Below are 22404 nucleotides of genomic sequence, written 5' to 3'. Positions count from 1 at the left end.
CAATAAAAAGACGAGAAGACAAGTTTAATACAGGAACTCGTCCTCTCGTTATTTAAGGCCGTGTCACACCAGCCTTGCGTGCGACTTGCAAAGAACAATTTTCACTACCCGGAGGTCCCCGTAGATATCCGCACATGACAGTACCTAGCATGTATCTCAAAAGTAGTAGCCCGGAGGTGCGGACGCATATTTTTTTACCCGCAACCGTGTTTAGGCCCTGTCACACCCTTCCGGGCAAGCTACTCGGGCTTGTTACGTATAGGGATTTTTTAGCATACCGGACATTCCTGACGGCGGAAAAGGATTTGTGCGAGTCAGCGCATGTGTCTTACTTGCTGGACGCGTTATACTTGCGAGTATTCTGTGTGAGTTTTGTACCAGTCGCGTGGGGGCTGACAACTTAGTGAAGGAATTCCTCTAATGGAATGGCTGAAATCTCACAGAATTTCATTATTTTGGCTGCATACGGGACTGCGAAGTACCTGCGTGGGAATTGCGTGGGAAGTACTGCCGCTAAGGGTCTCCTACTGGCGTTCTGCGTGGACCTCTACGGGCATTCCCGCGACTCACCCGGAAAAAGTTTTGGTCATGCTCAAAACTTGGCTGCGGTTAAATCGGACTTGCGTGAGAACCTCCGGGCAACTACTCGCTAGATACTGTCAGGTGCGGACCAACTGCGGAGAGCTCCTTGGAGTAAATTTGTTTCCCCGCAAGTCAAGCCGCAGAAATCCCCCCGTACGGTATGACAAGGCATGAATGAAAATTGCAAACATTCTTGTTCGCCCGCTGAAAATCTTCTACGTGCTGGAAACTACTAGGTGTTTCAAAAAACATTTCCCACTTTTGATCATAAATAATTCAAAAACTATTCATTCGATAAAACTGTCATTGATATGAGTAATAGCTGGATAGTGTACAATTTGGTTAGAGGTAATTTGCACGTGAAAACATAAATCAGTTTCATTAAATCTAAGATTGATTTTGAAGTAAGGTTTCAGATTTTGGTCAAATTTTAACCCTCTGTACAAAAATTGAACTTCGCACAGGAACCAATGATGTGTATGTGAGTGTGTGCTAACAATGGCCCTGAACAATGGACATGCCTGAACCACCTGTTGACTAGGCGTCAGTCTCGCGCTCCCTGGCACATGAATGCTTAATCAATAATTCATGTGAATTGCCCTGGCCACTGCTAGTCTGAATTCATGCACGGTAAAGTGCTTGTAAACACCAAATTCCAGCTGGCAATCATTTTCAAATTTTGCTTCACATATCACTAAATTTGGGATGAAATAAGCATAAATGATCTAAAGTTCCTCATTTTTATACAACTGTCTACTAATTGAATAGTCTGACAACTTTTTCACTTTTTCGATAAAAAGAGATCATTTTTGGTAAAGAGTTCAGCAGCATTTATCATTGGGGCGATTTGTTTCAGAGTAGATTTATTTAAGGCTCCATATACACAAGTGTATATATACTCTAATTGATTTTCTTTACTTCCTGTCACCATGTTTACGATAGAACAGGAGGTATTCATTGTAATTTCGTTTTTCAGAAGTAGGGAGAGCACTGTCGCGACTCAACGACAGTATCGACAGGCGTTTGTCTTTACACAGATACTGCCAGAGGCTGAATAAAGACTAGCTGTGATAGTGGAATTTCTCATGAATGAATAATGAAGCATTCAAACCCTGGGGTGGTATTCTGAGGTCGTAATTAAGTCTGTAATTAACTTCGTGATTAAGTCGTGAAGTTAATAGGCCCTTAATCATGGGCAAAATCGGTATTCTGAGGACGTAATTAAGGTATGATTAAGTCCCCTGTGATTATCTTAGGTCCCTCCCATCTAATTGTTATTCCATCCAATCAGACGTGTTGTTAGAAGCCAAAATGATGATTACACGCGCAAATATGCCCTCAATGCGCGCTCCTCCACTCCCCCTGTAATTACAGCCCAAGAGCTCCGTGCGCACACTCCGGTACCCCTCACCTACGCACGCGAAGATCTCAACCTCTTTGCTCACATAAAATGACAAAATTCCTCGAAGATCGGCTATATTTCTTTTTTTCTCTGAATTCTACGGATACCATGATAACAAGATTCAACTGCTCCTCGGTTACCGAAGACGGTAAGCATCGCTGTGGCAGAGAAAACGCGATTTAATGCATGATATCGGAGTAGTTAATGACACTCTTTGGTATCATTAAGTTTTCCATTAACTTTCATACTTAATTACACCCTCAGAATACCGATTCGTAATTAACTCTGTGATTAAGTCCTCTCAGAGGTGCGCGCGCATTGATACGCGCAAACGCGTAGGTCCTTCCCGCCAAAACGCTTGTTGCTATGGTAGTTAATATACCCCCTACTTAATCATGCTCTCAGAATACCAATTCGGTAATTAAGTGCTAATTAGACACTTAATAAGCTCTCAGAATACGGCCCCTGGCCATTGTTCAGGACCATTGTCAGGGTGTTAACCACACACTCCCATACACACCCATTGACCCCTGTGCAAAGTGAAATTTTGTACAGAGGGTTGAAAATAGAGCAAAGTCTAGAACCTAACTGTGAAATTAATCATGGATTTCATGAAACTTATTTATGATTTCATATTCAATCTACCTTCAACCAAATTGTACACTATTCAGCTATCACTCATATCAATGACAGTGTCATCTGATATATAGTTTTTGAATTATTAAGAATCAAAAGTGGGAAATGTTTTTTGAAACACCTAGTACCTCCTCGCCACAAGCCCGCGTTATGGTGTGATACGGCCTTTAACTTGTCTTCTCGTCTTCTTATCGCGTCATCTGGTTGGCACTTATACGCTTCCGCATTCAGGGTTCTATGGACATGGTCGGCATGACATCGTTAAGGACTGAGAATTGTGTAAACACAGTCAGTGCCGCGGTGCAGGATCTACGATCATGTACCTTGTCAAATTACGTTCTGCAAGTATTACAAATATCCTGTACATATGCAATGTATATAATTTCTTTGTTAATTTGATGGAAGTGAAAATAAAGTTGAATCTTTAATCTTGAATCTTCACATCATTCTAGCAGTTACTCAGGGAGATGAGAATTCAAACCTCCTTGAAACATTCAAAAACTAGGCTCTGCTACGAGAGTGGAGGAAATTTGACTGTCCATACCGAGATTATGACCTTGGACTTGTCAACATCATTAATGCTGAAATAAAATACTTGACGCCGTGCCAAAATAGATGCTAAAAGTTTGATATTGGCGAAAAAGGAACACAAATTATGGAAATGAAGATTTTATTTTAATCTGTATATATCATATTTCTTATAAAGACAACTGCTATGGTACTATGTTGGTAGGCCAAGTGTTAGACCTTTCGTTAGAGGGATTGAGTAACTGTTGGTAGCTTCAGAGTGATACTGACACTGACTCAAGAATAAGAGCAGAAGAGGTTCAAATGAGATAAACACGAATGGTCACGAACGATTTACACAGTAGGCCCTATAGCACACCACAAAATCAGGGTCCATACAAAATGCAAGAACGCAAGGTGATATTCATGTCGAATGTTTTAAGTAATTGTAAGTACACACTCACATGCACACATCATAGGGTCCTGTATACTGTTCAAGTTTTGTACAGAGGGTTAAGCTCAGACTAAAATCCGGGACTTACTTTAAAATTAACCATTGACTCAATACAATGACTTATGCTTTTCCATATTCAAATCACTCAATATTACTGTAACCTATTCAGCTATTACTCATACCAATGACAGTGTTATCTCATATAGTTTTCAAAGTATTAAGGATAAAAAATGGAGAATTATTTGGTCTTTTTTTCTAAGACTAGTTAGTACAACACACACAATAAAGACATAGGGTCTATTACACACATTTGAAAACCAAAAGAACTACAAAATATTAATGTGGCGACTGGTTTGCCCCCGCCATATCTCACTATTCCTGCAATAAAACTACAAAACATCTTACATGAGACTACAGTTTCACATGTCTAATGATAATCAAACATAACATATTTAGAAATGTGACTGCACAAGCCGTAACAATTATATCAACCTACTATAGGTATAAGTGGATGTCCTATTGCATAAAAAGAAAATAATAATAATCAGCCCGAAACGTAGTTGTGACATCTGAGCGTATTCTTTATTCTCTCTTATCTGATACTGTCCACTTAATCAGGCAATCTGGAGCTAGTCACGATTAATTCAATTTGCATTGTGATGAACTGCTTGTTTCAAAAATTACGAAACCATGGGACATCGGACGTTTGCATTATGTGGAATCAGTTGCCTCGTATTCGCCATTCTAGGGTAATATCTCGAATGTCGATTGTTTCAAATCCTCCCTCCATACTGCAGCACCTTTGGGACTTTTCTTTCATTTAGAAGTGTTACTCAAAATAATGATAGAAGTATTGTATGTGTGTTTAATTTCTGCTCTTGTCATATTCCTTCTCTGTTTCTTCCATTCTAAAGAGTGCAACCATGTAAAATACATACAAGTCGATCATTTTTTTCAAGTGTGTGACGTCAAGTTCTAGCGCGTTTTAGTTGTTGTTCTTTTAAATTTATGGAGCTCTCTGCCGGATGGGCAATTTGCTCCAAATTGAATATGCATTTAAGGAATTATTTTAACTATCAAAGTCTACACTATACTACTACCACTACTAATTTACAAAGAACAAAAAACAAAACAAAACAAAACAAAACAAATAGCCCCTTATTATATTCATTTTAAACATGGCGTACATTTCAGGTAATCACACGAAAGAGAACAGATATGTTTTGGGAAAAGCAGATGTAGCTTGCCTACTCCTGCACCGAAGTGCACGGTTACACTCTTCGACAACAGAGAGATAGTGCAAACTTCAAGTGTGGATTTGACATCACCTCCGAAAGAGTGAAGGATGATTTGTCTTTAAACTATAATGTCTACGGTTACTAAAAAAATACATCTTTCCCCATGAGTACATGAGACAATTTGTATAAGCGTGTACACATGACACCACAAGTACGTACACATACAGACACGTACGTTTCATACACACACACACACACACAAACACACACACACACACACACACGTTTATATGCGCACTCGGTAGGCCAGCATGTTGTGGCAGGTGCCCTGAGGTGTGCATAATTAATGAGATAATCTCTCGCTTGGTTATGGAAAAGGCGCTCTCTTCGATTGTCCCACGCATACAGCCAAGTTCTTGTCATTATTCTTCCTTGATAATCCTCTGTAGTCCACGTTGAGGGCTATTTTCCTTCGTTTTTTTTTTCGGATGTTTTCTGCCTGGTAGGATAATCTTGCAGTATTAAGGTAAGGAATTTCGCTTGAATTTTTTTCTTTTTTGTTGGGGGGGGGGAATAAGTATGATGGTGGAATTGAAATCCAAATTGACTTCTATCATAGCATGTGTGGCCATTGTTGAGCGAAGTTTGGAAATACTGCAGTGTCGTGAATTTACAGGTTAAAGAGAATGACACAACATTCTTATAAACCTCTAACGTCCCCGGTTGTCTAGTGATATCTTGTCTCCCTTTGTTTGTCGTCCACGGGCGAGGAACAAAGAGGACAAATTTACCTACCGTGCATGTCAATACCCTTTGATATAACGTGATACCACTGAAGGAATTTCGCTGAAAATGCCATTCGATTTGTATATAATGATAATAATAACAATAATTGACAGTGCTTATACAGCGCATAACACAAAGTGATAATGTCCCTATGCGCTTGTAATCTGTATTTGGACTGGTGTGAAACGTTTAATATTTATTTCTTCGTTTTCCCTCTCAATACATACTGCAGCGAATGTCGAAGTTTGTAGCAGTTTTGATTCTTTCTGTCGGGACCGGTAAGTTGATTATATCTGTGAGTTCAAATGACTATCATCGTAGGGAATGTTATCAATGAAGAAAAAAAAAAATGTTTGCATTACAATTTGTTGGCATTAAGATTTGTTGCCATTGCATCTAACTTTCGAATTCGAAGACCTGTTGCAATTCATCTTTGCTAACGCTTTCTGATAGGCAGTTTGCTATGCGCAGTCGATGTGAAAAGCATGTGGTATATCCGTATGTTGCCCTTTTGGAAGGAGTACATAGAGATAAATAATATGGATCGCATCTCAAGGGAAATAATACAGCATACTATAAAACATATAGGCAGAAACATGCCTCATATACTCCAAAAAATTATACTCTGTGCTTTAGATGGGGAAGGAAAGGTTGTGGAAAATCGGTCAAGCTTTGACAAAGCACATAATACACATTCAAAATAAAAACTATCATGAAAGTTTGATTGCGAGCCATTTCCACATGTTGTTCCCTTTACCCCACATTAAGAACTAAACCAACAGAAGAAGGACTATTGCACTTGTTGAAGAACATGAAAAAAATACAGAACGCTGCACAAAGTTCATTTAAGTCTTGTGCCACATTCCCACGACCGACTCGGTCGACGGCCAACTTCGCATATTCTGCTCAAGCCCACAAACCCACCCAAACCGATCGATAAATCGCCAAATGTCACAGTACAATGAAATCGTCTCTCGCGATTCCATTCCTGTTGGTGTCATGTAGCTTGATTTTATGTGGTGATTGAACATCAATGGGTGTTTCTAACTAGATTTGCGCGTAGATTCTTCCTTTTTTAACCACTGTTTTGAGGGCAAGAGTCATATCTCTACAATAACGTACCAACTGTTGATTTGAAAGAAAATCAATCACATATTATACTGTCATACAATATATTGCAAAACAAAACTTGGCATTTTCTGTACATCTTTTTTTCTGACATGTCCTGGGTTACAGAATCCAGAAAGGTTACATAGATTTGAAGGACAAAAATAATTAAAAGAAAAAAAAAATGACTACGTTGCAGTCTCACAAATATGTAGCACACACGAGTTAGACCATGGCTCATAAAGAGTTAATAACAAGCAAAAGTCCAACATGGATTGCTTTTGGGATGCATACAGCTTGTATTCCATGATATCAGTGTCGGAATACAGTAAGTACAGCCTGCGAAACACAATTTTCTTGTTATTATACATACTATTTTTAACGATAGTCAGCCTACTTTTTTTTCTTTTTTTTTTTTTAGACAAGCACTATTATATATTTAAGTATTTTTTATGTTTTAGAAAGCTGTAGGCATGACTCAGAAAAAAAAAATATGGACAAGGACAATGACAACCAATTGCCGCTCAGACATTTTAAGGTAGGGTCCTCAAATGGTTGTCGATGGTCCCCATATAGTTTTAGTAGCTGGAGATTGGTCCAGTCCTTGCTTATGTGTGACCAAGCCTTAGATTAATTTCAATTACCACTGGGCGGATGTGAACTTCTCTAAAGCAGGACTGGTGGTTGGAAAGTGTGACGTTCCTCCTCCACCATGCAACAATTGCTCTGATGAAAGAGTGAGTGCCGGAGAAGACACTCTGTCGCAGGGATCCCTCCTGCTCTGGACCTGTGACCCTGGCTATGTCATGACTGGGGATGGTGACACGGTGGTCTGGGTGTGCGGGCAGAACGATACATGGCTTGGACCAGATCCCAACTGCACAGGTAACTGTTTTATATTATCTACAATAATCAATTTAATCAAAATAGCCTATAACAGACCTTGTTCTCATCGATTATCTAAAAAGAGATTTATTAAGAAACTGTCCGTTTTGTTTTAAACAAAAGAAAAAATACTTCTAAACGTATCCATGAACCTCCAAATGCATTTTGGCGAATTTTGTGGATTTTCATACGCGTTTATATAATGTCCGTTTTCTCCTTCGTGCCACATTTCTCGCCAGGAACTTTCATGGTTCAGAAAAAAAAAACACAATTTTTCGAATGGTCAATGTTATCTTTTCTTTGTATTGTATTTCCAATTTACTCCATATGATGGAATGTAATACAAGACCTCTTTACTCCCCCCCCCCCCAAAAAAAAGGAAATATTTTTAAAGGACAGTCTGATGGAAGTGCAAACAAGAAACGCTGCATTGCTAAACTTGGTGCGAAAACACATGAAATTGCAAGGATGTATCCGACAAAAACATGTAAACCTTCAGTGTGCTTTCTTTATTTCTTGTTCACGGATGTGTGTAAAATTTGTGCACATTTTGATTCAATGGTATAGAGAAACATTAAAGGGATGGTACAGTATTGGTAGACATGAACATTTGGCTTTAACTTTTTTGCGAGATACCAAGAAAACACTTACGAAATAGTACAGAGCATAACATAAAAGAAATTCAAAGTTTATTTGATAAAAATCGGGTTTGGAATAGCTGAAACATCCAAAAACAAAGTAAATCAAAACGATCTTAATAAAATATGGGTCCCACACTTTATTAGGATCGCTCTGTTTTGGTTATCTTGGTCATTTCAAAACCAATTTTCATCAAATAAACATTGAATCCCTCTTGGGATTACATGCTCTTTCATATTTCATAAGAGGATTCTCACAATCTCGCCAAAAACTGGTAAAAACCTGAAGTTAAGTCTTAACCAAAACTATAGATCCCTTTAAGAGCAAGATAGAGTTGAAGCATTGCGCATTCACGAATCTTATAGGAAAGGCTGTGTGACATGAAATCGTAGGACCTGAGTCAGTTACGAGCCCTTTCTGTGCCAGCAAGATTTAATGTGGAGAACCTTCACACACGTGCCTATAGGGAAGAAAATATTGTCGGAACAGTTACACAGAGTGTTATTAAAATGAATTGTACAGCATGCACATAATGTGTTCGACATCAAGGTAATAATTTATATTTTCAAGTGGGTATATGGCTGCCTGCCAATTGTCTATGGGCCCACACACACTCGTTAAATACTGTCGTTGTGAAACCGAGACAGTTGATGAATCTACAGTGTAATCCAATACAGACGAAAGTGCCCTTTCCTTCGTGAAGGGGATTCAGATAACATCAACAAACATGACTGTCTGGAAACCATTTTGTTCATACGAACAATGTGGAAAAGATAATGATAGTCGTTTTCAAGAATTAAACACTTTTCTCCATTCGATGCAGTGTGAAAGGTATGAAATGTGAAGAGAATCAAATAGGCTTAATGTATTGTCTGTCTCCATTCTAAAAATAATTGAGAAGACTTAAATCGTGTAGGCCCATAAATTTGCAGAACTCGGCGCATTGACAATAGTTATTCTGTGAATTATCAGCTGCGATAATAAATAAAATTCAAAGACAGAAAAAATACGTATGTTTAGAGTACAAGCTTGCAGGAACATCGTGAGTGCTAGCACATAGCTAAACATTCTTTTTTTTTAACATTATAAAACAATTATGACAATGATGACGACTTCTATACTTCAATACAGCGCATCTGTATTTTGGTAGGTTTCTGTCTTAAATGAAATCAAATCAATCAATTCTACAAGAAAAATATCTTCACTTTAGCAATTACGGCAAACATCACAGATGGTAATGATGATAACAATATAAGTAATAATGGTGATAATAATATCAGTTACGGATGTTAACAGAACTATTTCCGCAGAAGTGCTCACAGCCGTTTAGATAGAAGAAAAAAGAAGAAAATTGGAAAAATAAAGCTTAAATAATTTAGAACAAACTTAAAACAACCAAACCAAAAAAAAGTTACATTCACACTATGTGTTTATTTTCGATTTGAATGTATCAGTTTTGGGAATATCTTTTAAATGGCAATATATTCCAAAGATACACCACCATTAATAAATGACACCCCCATTCTGTATAAACGTTTGGTACAATATGATGAAATACATTCAGATGAACATAGCTGCCAGCAGGGGTATATTGCTTTAAACAAGAGAAACATTATACTTTCTGGCCGTTTGCAATGGATACAATGAAACATGAGTAGAAGTAGTTTCAAGAGAATTCTTGATTCCATATTCATAACATGATATTGTTGGAGTAAAGGGATATCATGATCGCGTTTTCTCATGTTTTTAGAGTGAGTTATTATACGGGAAGCTGCATTCTGAAGTTTTTGAAGGCATGATACTAATAATGTGGAGTAACTGAAGTGAAACATTTTAGAAATCTAGTCTACGGGATGTAAAATGTTGTAGAAAATTGTCGGCAGCAGACTGATTCAAGTATTTCCGCAAAAATCTCATATTACGAAAATAATAAAAGTTTTACAGACAAAAGATAAAATAGTTGCAAAGACATCGACGGATCGAACAGTACTCTTTATACCTGCTGGAATCGAAGAGGAGTACATCAACACTCATAATTTGTTTAGACTGCAAATTTTACCTTTTCATTTTATGGGTCTAGATTAGTGAAACAAAAAAATTAGGATTCATTATCATTGAAGTTCAAAAAAATAGTGACACATCCAATTTGTAATGACATCAATGCATCATTCAAACTAACTGACAAACTGCCAAAACGTCCTCCTCGTTAATAATAATTAATATTGATATGCCTTACACGACTGTGTTGACATACTTGTGAACGAAAATGTGGAAATATTTTTTGATGCACAGAACTCCAAATGTGGTGATTTATAGTAATCACTGTGATTTTTCTATGATGCCTTCTTTTTCTGTTATTTCTATAACATGAAAGTAGTCTCCCCTTTCTACCTCACCTGCCTAGAAGTGTCATGCTCTGATCCGCCCATTCCTGCGAACGGATCCATAAGCGGAGGGCGCCAGCATAGGTATCCCCAAGGAACAAACGTGTCCTATGTATGTGACTCCGGCTACTCATTAACATTCACAAACTCTTCAGCATATGTAACGTGTGGGAGCAACGGGGAGTGGACATTCAGCGGGGCATACTGTAAAAGTGAGTTTACTGCTCTCATACATTATTGTTCAGAAAAAAATAATTGAAGTAACTTTTTAAGGAACTTTTTCAAACACATTGTGACAATAGTAATTCTAACTTTGCTTTATAACTTTTCATTTTTGTTTCTATAGTTGACTGCCCTGAGAATTACATTGAGCACAATAATGTATGCTTTAAGGATTTCCCGTCAGAAAATCGACATGGCTATGCCTGGACAGCCGCTCGTCAGGAGTGCAAAAATAATGAAGAGATCCTTGCGCTCTCAAAAGACAACAGCACTCATGCTTTCTTGAAGAACATGACTGGCAACGACAATTACTGGATTGGTGCAAGACAAGGAAGGAACTGGAAGTGGGCCTCCAGTGAGTTGAATCCTCCATTATACCATCTTATTTGCCATTGTGTGCTCGTAAGAAATACCTTTACACCATTATTGTCGAAAGAGATAATATCAGTGTTTTGTTGTTGCTGTTATTTGTTTGTTTGTTTGTTTCTTTCTTTCTAACCATGCCCGACAGTACTGGCATTCTCATTTTTTCAGCTTTATGGTCTTGGAAAAAGCATGCAGTCATGTTAGTATTAATTGTCATTATTTTCGCAAGTTAGGGAAGATATTGAGAATAAATGCATAGTTTCTCTTCTTTGTGCTAGCCCCTGTATGAGATCTGATGCCCATCAATGAACAGAATACAAAGGCAGCATAATTATACTTACAGTACACACCAACAACTCAGCACACATCGTTTTTGATTTGAATACAAATGCTAAGAAATTTCTAAGGAAACCTCCATATTACATGATGTTACATTATTCATGAGACGCAATGTGATATACTGAATAAAACTGTTTTATGAGTGCATGTGAAAGCGTGTATATTTGAAATTAAAAAGTAAAACGGCTCTGGCACAAATTATAGGTAAAACTATGTCTATTATAACAACGAATAAGATGAGCCATCATGTAACAGAGCTGTCGTAGCGTCAATGACGGCCCCTTTTAAAAAAACAAAACAAAACAACAACTTTGAAACAATTCTTGCCAAGGAATTGCACATTAAAGAATGTATGCATTTGGTCTTTTCCATGGATAGATGGGTCGAATATTCAAAGACTGTTCTGGAATGAAGGTGAACCGAACGGTCGACGTGAGCGCTGTGTGGCACTTTTTAGGAATCATAATGAGAGAGAATTCTTCTGGTACGACGAAGAATGCAAGAAAAGGCATGGATTCATCTGCCAATCCGGTGAGCAAGTGGTATTTGGCAGAATTTTTTAATATCTTATAGAATTTTCCTTCATGTGCTTTTTTTTTTTCACTGCTTTACTACACAGAGTGCTTTCGGAACTGAAACGAATCAGACACGTTGTAAATGCTCAAAACACCTCAAAACATACAAAAAGTCGCCAGACATGAATTTCTAGTTAAGACCATATTCTGAAAGAGCAGACTTTAAGCTTTAAAATGATGTATAACTCAAATTAAATGGACTCTCCTAACCTATCTAAACATTGGAAAGAAAGCACAAAGTCAGGAAAAGTGTGAACTGAGAAAAGAGGCTCTGAAGTACAGTGTCTATTCAAGCGCTTAATCTTTACCAAACCGTGCTGGCTTTGCGATGAATGGGACAAAAAACAGGAAGTAAACCACCAGACTAACAACAATGAAGGGATTATCAGATTAAACTGAAATTAAATATCAGATTAAACTGAAATTAAATATGCCTCATTAACACATTCTGTCCATAATCAATGTCAACTTTCAAAGCAGTAGCACTATCCTTTCAAAAGTTATTAGAGTTGAAAGTGAAGAGTGTGGACAAGGTTTTTCAGAAATGAAAAAGGGATCCTAAAGACACACCTAATAACACTATTCTACCAAAAATGTTCGAGATAAACTGCTAAAAAAGCACACTTGCCTGTCTGTTTTATGATACCAAATTTTAGCATAATGTAAAAGAAGACCTGCTCTTTCAGAAAATATGAAAAAGTCGAGTTCGGCTAGGTTGACCCATTTCACTTATTTTCAGTCCTCACGCAAAATCAGTGTGTGCGACTTTATGTTCGTTTTGAGGTGCACAGTCACATATATATATATATATATTTTTTTTTTTGTTGTCTTATATCTATATATATATATATATATATATATATATATAGATATATATAGATATAAGACAACAAAATAAAATTGGAACAAAGTTCATGCTGTATTCACCAACGGTTTATTTCTGCACACAAATTTTCGAGCGACTCGCTCTTGCTCAGGTGTTTCCATAGGTCTATAGGCCGTAGCAGCGCCCTGTTTTATCAGAGCTTTTAATTTATGTTTGATTTTGCTCTTTTAGGGATTATGTACTACGTTCGCACTCCTGACTAAAAAGTCGACGGCATGCCAAGTTCCAATATTCTGATTAAACGCACAAACCCGCCCAAACTGCAAATAGTCAAATGCCACAGTATATTGAAATCCTGTCACTAAACTTGTTGATTGCATTTTATGTGATGATTGACTATCAAACAGTGTTCCCTGGTGGATTTCCTAATAAATTCTAAGTTCCTGTCACTGTTTTGAAAGCAAAAGTCATGAATCGACAATAATGTAGCAATCAGTCATTTGGAAGAAAAACAAAAGTAGATTTGCCATGCAATCCGTATCTAAGCAAATCTTGGAAGTTTTCTCTACAACTTCGATCATAACATGTCCATAGTGATGAAATCTAATAAAAGTTACATAAATTTGATATGATAGAATGCTTTCCTAAATGTTTACCGCGTTGCTGTCTCAGAATAATGTGGCACACAGGGGGATTACTCCGTGGCACATATTAGTCCCGAAAATCAATATCTCTGTGGGAATGTTTAGGAAATGTAAATCCTACGAACTGCGATCAGAATCTGAAGTGAAGAAACCAAGAGAACTTTTGTAATCACCTCGGTGTCAAGAGGAGAGGCCCTCTCAATCAAATGAGAATAGCATTTGCGAGTATCATCAAATCAAACGTGAGCAATTTGCAAACTCAATAAAAGTAAACACTTCTTAATAGCGTTACTAACACAGTACTGGAACCTATTCTTTTTAGTTCCACTGAGCCCAGTGAAGGTTCAAGTGAGCTATTGCGATTACTCGTCGTAGCGACAGTCTACCTTTTTTTTAATATATATTTTCAACTTCTTGGTGAAAATCCCATTACGGTTTTCACCAAACTTGACAGGTAGTAACCCTAGGGGATAAGAGTGCAATTTGTTAAAATGTGCACCATGACCCCACTCCCTCTCCCCCAAGGGGGCAGCCTGCCCCCAACCAAAAAGAGAAATCTTCAGTGATCTCAGCCATAGAACAGATCTGATACATCCAGGTTAATACTATGACTTAGCACATTAATGATTGAGGTTTCAAGTTCGTTCATGGCGGATGCACGGATGTCATTCCCCCTTCGCATCCAGGCGAGGGTGATGGAAGGGGTCTTAGATGATGGAGGTCTATATCTTTTCCTCGTCTTCTTGAAAACCCCATGGTAGATTTTCCTCAAACTTGGCAGACAGCATCCCTACAGAGTTAGGGTCTACATTTATTCAAAAAGCACAATGCTCCACTTAAAGGACTCCAGGGGTCCCAACCCCCAAATCAAGAAATATAAAAGCAGAAGTGAGCAAGAACTGCGTTTTCATGGTAACGGCTTGTTAACGGCTTTTGGTCGGGAAAATCTAAGGGATCGAAAAAAGTTCCTCCATTTTCAAGCCAAATGCTCACTCAGCTGGTACTCACATCTGTGTCGTGGTGACGATGGGCAAAACTTATTTTTCGTACGTCATGCATGTGTTGGAAACTGCGTTGCTATATGGTAACGACATATTGTTGTAATATGTAGACAATATATTAGGGCAATCAATCAGGAAAACAGTGCTGATCGATGAACTTCCTCATTTTTCCAAGCAAACTGCTAACGAACCTAGGTTCCCACTCATTAGATTGGTGCTATAGTAACCACACATCACGAACATAAATCAGAAAAAAAAATATTTAGAAAAAAAAAAACTTTCTCTTTTTTTTAAATGTTTTGTGCGATTCTATGCATTTGAAGAGCTCAGTTGCAAAAGGTACTACATCGATGTTTTTCATAAAAACTCACTTTTTGGTCTTGATGTACTCATATTTAGAACCTCTCTCACCTATACTAACAAAAAGCTGAATTTCCAACAAGAAAGTGTTTAAAGAAGTGTTTTAAAAGGTACTACATCCATTCCAATGACATCATCGAGAAATTAGCCAATAAGAGAGCAGCACTGACTTGACCCTCTGCCGTTGTCTTCTGACTTAAATTTGTAAGATATAGTAGTTGCATTTTTTTGGCAATTTACTTTCTGTTAAAATCACGCAAATCTGAAAAAAAATATTCTTTAAAAAAAATCATCGCATTCTGATCAAGCAATGGAGATAAGAACACATTGACAAAACAAATCACAACAAGAAAAGGATCATGAGCAAAAAGCAGTAGACAAGAGCGAAGGAGAAACGGCGGACAAATTGGAGAAATTAATATGTGACTTTCATGTAGTCCCACGTACTGCGTTTACTGTAGATACTGGTGCCATGAGCTACTGCTAGGATGTTTAGTTTGAACCATTAATTGTCTCCAGAATTAAGTACAATCATTGGGGTATGGATTAGGCCTCAACTAGTCTGAAAGCAAAGTTACTTTGTTAAATGTAAATACAATGGCATAACATTCTAACATCCCTACCAACAGTGCTTTACCTGTGGGTATGCTGTGCTATTCTATACATGCATAATGTAAAGTACCAGAGCTAGAAGTACGTAGTGGCATGAAACTATATAGATTCATATTTATTCTTGTAATGACACATTTTACTTTTACAATGTCACAAAGGTAATATCAAATGTGTGTTTAGTATAGATGGTCATATCACTCATCAACCGTCTTGATTTTATCAGCTTTTAGATTATCAGATTTTATCTTACCTGATGAAGAATATACCAGAATGGAATTCCTGTAAACAATGTATTAAATCATTGAGAAAATACAGCTCATTGAGCCTAAAGCCAAATACTCGTCTCCACCATTACTATACTATCCATTCAATGCTCAAACGTATCATTTATTACACATATTTTTCCTCCCAAACCGCCACTGAAATAAGTAACTCCTGATGACGATCCTGGCGATCAACTCTATTTTTCAATTATCATTTCCAAAAACTAATTTAAAAACTACACAGAAATGTTAGCAGTGTCATTTGAAAGGTATATAATAGTATTTTCTTGTGTTTTGCGAAATCATAATGCATTATTCAATGTTCCTTGTATTCAGTTTTGTATATGGGTCGGAATTTTGAACGATGTACAATTGAGCCAAAACAACGCCAAATTTCAATATTAGGAATTACTCCAAATCATTCATCTTACCTGAAAGAGTATAATTCAAGTTTTCATATGAATCCAATTATACTGGGATTTTCCGAGAGGAACAAGTTTTTATTCACCGCGAAAGTTTACCATGTCCAGAGCAGCGAACGTCCGTGAGGAATAATACAGCACATACATTTGGATATCATTTAACATAGCGTTCAACCATCTGATTAAGTTCAGAATCGAATTGAAATATCTTGAGTGATATATGTGTGTGTTGGCAGAATATTAAGCTTGTGTTCTTAACCTGTACTTAATCGTAGACACCTGATGATTTAACCAAATTCGTTATTTCCGTTGAAATATTACTCTTTCGCTAAACACTTTCTCCAATTTACGCGCATTTTACAAAAAAAAAACCAAAACAAACACAATATTTCGACCTCTTATTTCACTATCCCATACTTTCATCCCTACTCCCAAATAATAAGATGCTTTTTAAAGATGTATCTGATCTAGGCAGACTCTATAACCCAACAAATATAGCATAGTTTTCATCACGGAGGTTCGCATATAGCTCACGGACGTTCGGAACAAAGAAGATATTGGACAATTCAGTTCTCTGGAGTTGGAAACGCGTTCTGTTCAAAACAAACAACGATTTCATGTCGATAACAAACTCCTCTGCAAAATCATGAATAATTGTTACCAACTCTCAATCATAAAAGCTTGTTTATCTTTTCATGCTGAGGAATAAAAAAACACACACTTTTTTCCATCACTCGTAGATGAACGTACAAACGGACGTTATGTCTCACTGACGTACTCCATCTGATGAAACATTACGCCATGTCGCTAGAATATTCCATAAGCAAATCAGTGAACACTTTAATTAAGAACTCTTCCTTATAAATATTTCAAATTTCAGGTTAAAACAATCAAATAAAATGTCATGTCTTATCGGTTGTAAGCAGGCCATCGGTAATCTCTGAAAATCAAAAAAAAAAAATATTTCCCACACACGTTGCTTTCAGTACCATCAACCAATTAAATTGGATGATGTTTTGACAAAACTTTTGATAATAACTTTAGATGTCTTAACTGAAAATCGGTTATCAACCCAAGTCCGTGTGGCAAAATGGAAGAAGATCACATTGAGAGCTGACTGATTTCAAAAATTTAACGCTCCCATATCGCGATAAAGTGCATAACCTTGAGAACGAATGTACTTATCAAAATTTCGTTTTCACGAAGTAAAGACTCAGGTCCTAAATTTGTTATTTAATGTCTACGATGCAAAATTTGGTTATAACCACGGCAACGAACACACAAGTTTATATGACAAAGAATTGACAAAGAAACACAAAAGAAATATGCTCCCTATATCGAAATACGAAGTTTAGCTGCGAAGGGCAAACGGCTCACGTTTCAGTGTGTATAAGAAATAATCCCTCTTGTGTTACACATTGTTCGTTACTCCGAAGTTTCGTCATAACAAAATACACTAAGTACATATAACTCAGATGGATGTTTGTGACTTCGATATTATACAATGGTTTGCTATAGCAAACATTTTGTAGCACGTAATTTCGGAGGCTCGTTATTCGTACGGTTTGTCAATCCGAAATTGATTAAGGTTCGTACAATCATGAAGCTTTTTTATTCGAAAAAAAAAATGATAGGAATCTCCGAAGGCTAATCGAAATGTTTGTGTGTTAATTGAAACATGAAATAAGGTTCAAAATCCAAATGTGGAGAAACAAGCTAACAACCAAAAGCCTTCAGATTAAAAAAAAAAAAAAAAAACCCGCATGATATCGTTTTTACCTAAACGAATATCAGGCCCACATTCTACATTTAGAATAACGGACCTTAAGAATATTGAACCTTGATATTGAGTTTTGGTAATGAGGAACCTCGTAAATTAGTTGCGAACCTTTTTTTGTTTTGTTTTGTGTTGTTTTGTTTTCGGAATAACAAGCCTTTGGAATAATGAATCCAGTAAATAAGAGACATTCGAAGTAACGAATATTTGCAAGAGTGAACGTATCAAAGTGCGACCTGAAGCATATTACTACATCATCATTTTTTTTAAACATTTGTTTTCAAAGTAAGCACAAAAGAACAAACGATCTCTCTGTCTCTTAAAAGTAAACTAAAAAAAAAAAGATATGTGAGGCAGAATTGCAAATTAACATTGCTTTTCATTGATGAGTGTAAAACACCATGTTATGATAAACGGAGGATTTGCGTGTTTTCATCAGACCATAATACTACATTATTTTGTTCGCTTATGACGTAATTTCGATGAATAAAATAATGAACAAAAACAGCCTCTCTAGAGGAACTCGGTATAACGGGAGCCAGTGCTCTGTCAATTCCTTTCTCTATGTGTTGGAGCTCAACCCTTCCTAAGTTTCTTCTCGTTCAGCTGCTATGTTCTTTTGAAACTTTTACGTTTCTTCTTGCCACATGCCAATTGCAGACTTCTTCCGTCATTTCACCCTTTTCGTTTCAAATCTGAATGCGACTTCGTGGCACTTTTGGGATTTTTTTTAATTCTTTTTGTTCAGGCTACTTAGGGAATCAGAGAAAAATCGTTGTGAAAAGAAAAAATAGAATTCATAAAGGCATAGAACATACCGACAATTACAACGAACGTCCGTGGTGGAGACCAAAAATGGATGTGTTCTGTTTGAGATGTCAGCTATCTTACTCAAAAGTTTTCCTTTTGTCATTACAGGAAAATTGAATGCTGAACGTTATTCACTTTTGGGTATGAGAGACTCAGTGATTTAGTAATATTTCAAGTAACATTAACTCATCGCACAGTGTAATTATCACAGATTTCCTTCCTCGGACCAAACTTCCGTGAGCGAAATTTTCAGAACCTATAACAGTGCAAATTGTCTCCAAAACCTCATCAGAAAGAAATTTAAATGCACAGAAATTACGGATTACGTACAATTCCAGATTCTTATAAGCTGGTTTTCAGTGTTTAGCTGTATTTACGTAACTAGAGGGAATACAAGGGTGGAAGTGCAAGCAAATTTTGAGCTGTTTGTTCATCATGATCACATATCGCCTTAAAAATTCTGAAACTACCGCAATAAGCTTGTTGTTTACTTTGCAAAACTTTCCTTTTCTTTATTTGAGGTGAAAGTTTTACAAAATTAAAGGACAATTTCAAGACAAGTTATCCCTATCGGTTGGATTGCTAACGTCACGGACGTTCGCTGAAATTGTCACGGACGTTCGTTCTACCACTAGGGTCACGTTGCAGGACGGATAACTAAATGACAGTGAGAGCACGTAGCCTTCCTAACTCTTTAAAAAATTTGAAAAAAAAGGTATTTTCAATGCAAATTATTAGAAGTCTGGCACATTTCAACATATGTATTTTTCACAGAGGATGTAGGAGGTGGATTTTCAGAGAAAGTATTCAAAATTTGTTCGGTTTTCGATGAATCGCATGGTCCAAAAACTGCAGACGAGCCCCAGTTCACTCCATACAATGCATGCAGCTCCTCGGCTAGAGAGCCAGAGGAAAAATATACCTGTGCCATTAAAAGAATATGGTGCACCACTCGATAAAAATTAAATCATTACAATCGTTCTTTTTTTTTTCTCCGAGGTTCGTCTGAAAATGTAATTTCGGTGCGCATTTGACAAAGGATCGACAAAAACTCAAAACATACATATTCCCATGTGGCCATAACTTAGTTGATTACGACACTGAACAATATCGCCAATAACGTTCAGTGATCTTCATTAGTAATTAGCGGACGAACGTCCTTGACGAAAACTGAGTATAATCTTGCATAAAAGAATGTTACGTCCCATGTACAACCAGTAGACATACAATTTTTGCAGGATATGTACATTAGGTGAAACACCAATTTGTGGAAACATTACAGTTTGGACAACAAAGTAGAATTTGCAGCAGCGATAGACATAGAAGCATCACGGACGTTCGTCTGTTTAGGACCTTGATATTTCAGTTGTTCCCAGTAATTGTATACGTGTTCATAGTGTTCTTATAATTTTGTGGAACATACCCATGATATGTCAGAATTAAAACACGGTCAGGTAATATATGCCACGTACCTTAAAATGGCACATCATTGGTTTGAAAAACACAAATTATTGTGAAAATAGCATTTTTACCGTATATTTGCATTTTAAGTCCTTGTAAAATGCAAAATATCAGTCAAAAGTAAACCAACCCATACATTTCCTGAAAGGAAATTTACCACGCTTTGAGATGACATGAAAGAAACTGGTTTCTTAGACCATCCTGGTGTGGTCTGAGGAAAAGAGTGTCATAAGGTGCGAAAATTTGCAATTGTACATCGTTCAAAATGCTCATCAATGAATTTTATTTTTTTTGGATCACGTTATGCATAATTTCTTAAAATACAGTCTTATGTAATTGAGAAATAAAGAAATACGACAACAAGCCAAACAAAACCAAACACCATTCAGTGGTCCAAATCTAGTTCACTCAATAATGTATATTTCTTCCATAATGACGACAAGTGAGTTGATATTAGATTAAACATACAGTTTAAACTATCACTTTTGAAATCACGGAAATGTTAAGATGAAGCAAAAAAAAAAATCACAAAGTCTTCACTCAGGATGAGCGAAAAAAAAAGATGAAATGCGAAATGATATTTACATCAGGATGATATCAAAATAATTTTCATGGTATTTAGGTAATTAATTGTAAAATTGTTATTTACGATGATTTATAGGTGTAGTTATGCTCGACACTCTTTGTGTTTGTATTTGATAAAGCGTTGAAATGGTAATTGTATGTTTGTTTTTTGTTTTGTTTTGTTTTTTGAAATATAGTGGAGTGAATAACTTCCACAGTTTTGAAACAATTGAAATCAAATTTGGTAGGCATTATGGCCTTGAGAATAGAGGTGGGAAAAAATGTTGATTAGAAGTGAAATATTTGCTGAAAGTTGAAATTTTGATAATAAGTATATTGATAATAAAATTTATTTAAATGAATGAATTGAATGAGATATATGTAATATGTATTATGAATATAATGGTTATTTTCATTTTTCTGCAACAAGTAATGCAAAACATTTATATTTCATGTTATTCGTAATCTGTGACGTATATGCTGTTCAATGAACAATTGTTATCTGTTTGTATCTCTCGTATGTAACGCTGGTGGAAGGAGCATTTCCACATTCGCATTGTGGACAATAAAACAATCAATTCAATTCAATTCAATTCAAATAAATGCTAATAAAAGGCTTTGCTGAAGACCACTGACGAAACAATTAAAGTATAATTCAATCACTTTGCGCAATGCGCATTCATTATGCCGGTCCATTAGGATTCTGTGTCAGACCTTTACCCATTTATACCCAGATAGAAAGTCACATTCTTCGGTTTCAATTATCAACCAGTCATAATAAATTATTATGCTATGACAGACTATTTAGCTTGACCGAGGAAGGTTTTAGTAGTAATGAGTACAGACAAGTTTGTGCAATGAAAAACAAAGAGAAAAGAAAAAAAATAAACAAGGCAAACTATTTTAATCTGTTTAAGATGGCCCTTGTCCTGGCGGCGATATGGAAGACCTTGACAGCTTAAAGAAAACATTTAGTGACAGATGTTATCGCTTCATCGGAGGAGGCTACACATGGAATGAGTCACGAGAAGCCTGTGAATCGAGAAACTATGGTTTTCTGGTGGAGATTTTAGATCGAAGCACTCAGGAATTCTTGTCTTCCATTCCATCAAATTCTTCCAAGTACTGGATAGGAGCATCTGAAGATGCCAATGATTACAGAATATCTTGGTTTTGGGACGACAGTAAGTAAAAATTTACTCGTTGAGGATTATTTCACTTTATTCATGAATATCTTCAGTTCAAACTAAGACACCGCATGTGTTGACGCTAACATTTTTACTCTATAGGTATACAACTCTCTCCGTTTGATCTGAGGCGCTGCATGATATTATCGACATACACACACACAGTGCTGCTATAGGTCTATGTGATATGACAAATGTCAAATTGAGTATATGAATATAAGAACGACCCAAGTCCATGGAATACCATTGCGAGTAAACTAAAAAAAAACTTCATATCTTTTTTATTTGTCCAATAATATTCTATTTAACTGTGATTGGAAGGCAACATTGTATATACAAATTAGAACATACATTA

At 36.6% G+C, this 22404-nt stretch overlaps 1 protein-coding gene across 1 annotated transcript; it reads left to right on the top strand.

The window, feature by feature from the left end:
- The first annotated feature begins 5204 nt into the window (after positions 1–5204).
- On the top strand, positions 5205–12193 carry LOC139708279 (zona pellucida sperm-binding protein 3 receptor-like). The gene is made up of 6 exons (XM_071620248.1): positions 5205–5345; positions 5838–5883; positions 7388–7597; positions 10641–10832; positions 10967–11197; positions 11926–12193. The coding sequence occupies exons 2-6, from the start codon at positions 5841–5843 to the stop codon at positions 12108–12110; spliced, it is 861 nt and encodes a 286-aa protein (XP_071476349.1). The 5' UTR covers positions 5205–5345; positions 5838–5840; the 3' UTR covers positions 12111–12193.
- The last annotated feature ends 10211 nt before the right edge of the window (positions 12194–22404 follow it).

This window comes from Diadema antillarum, unplaced genomic scaffold (genome assembly GCF_040938485.1).
Source record: "Diadema antillarum isolate AM-2024a unplaced genomic scaffold, OU_Dant_1.0 seq00001324_RagTag, whole genome shotgun sequence".
In the NCBI taxonomy this organism is placed as follows: Eukaryota; Metazoa; Echinodermata; class Echinoidea; order Diadematoida; family Diadematidae; genus Diadema; species Diadema antillarum.
Note: the sequence above shows the minus strand (reverse complement) of the source record. Positions and strands in the feature narration are given on the sequence as shown.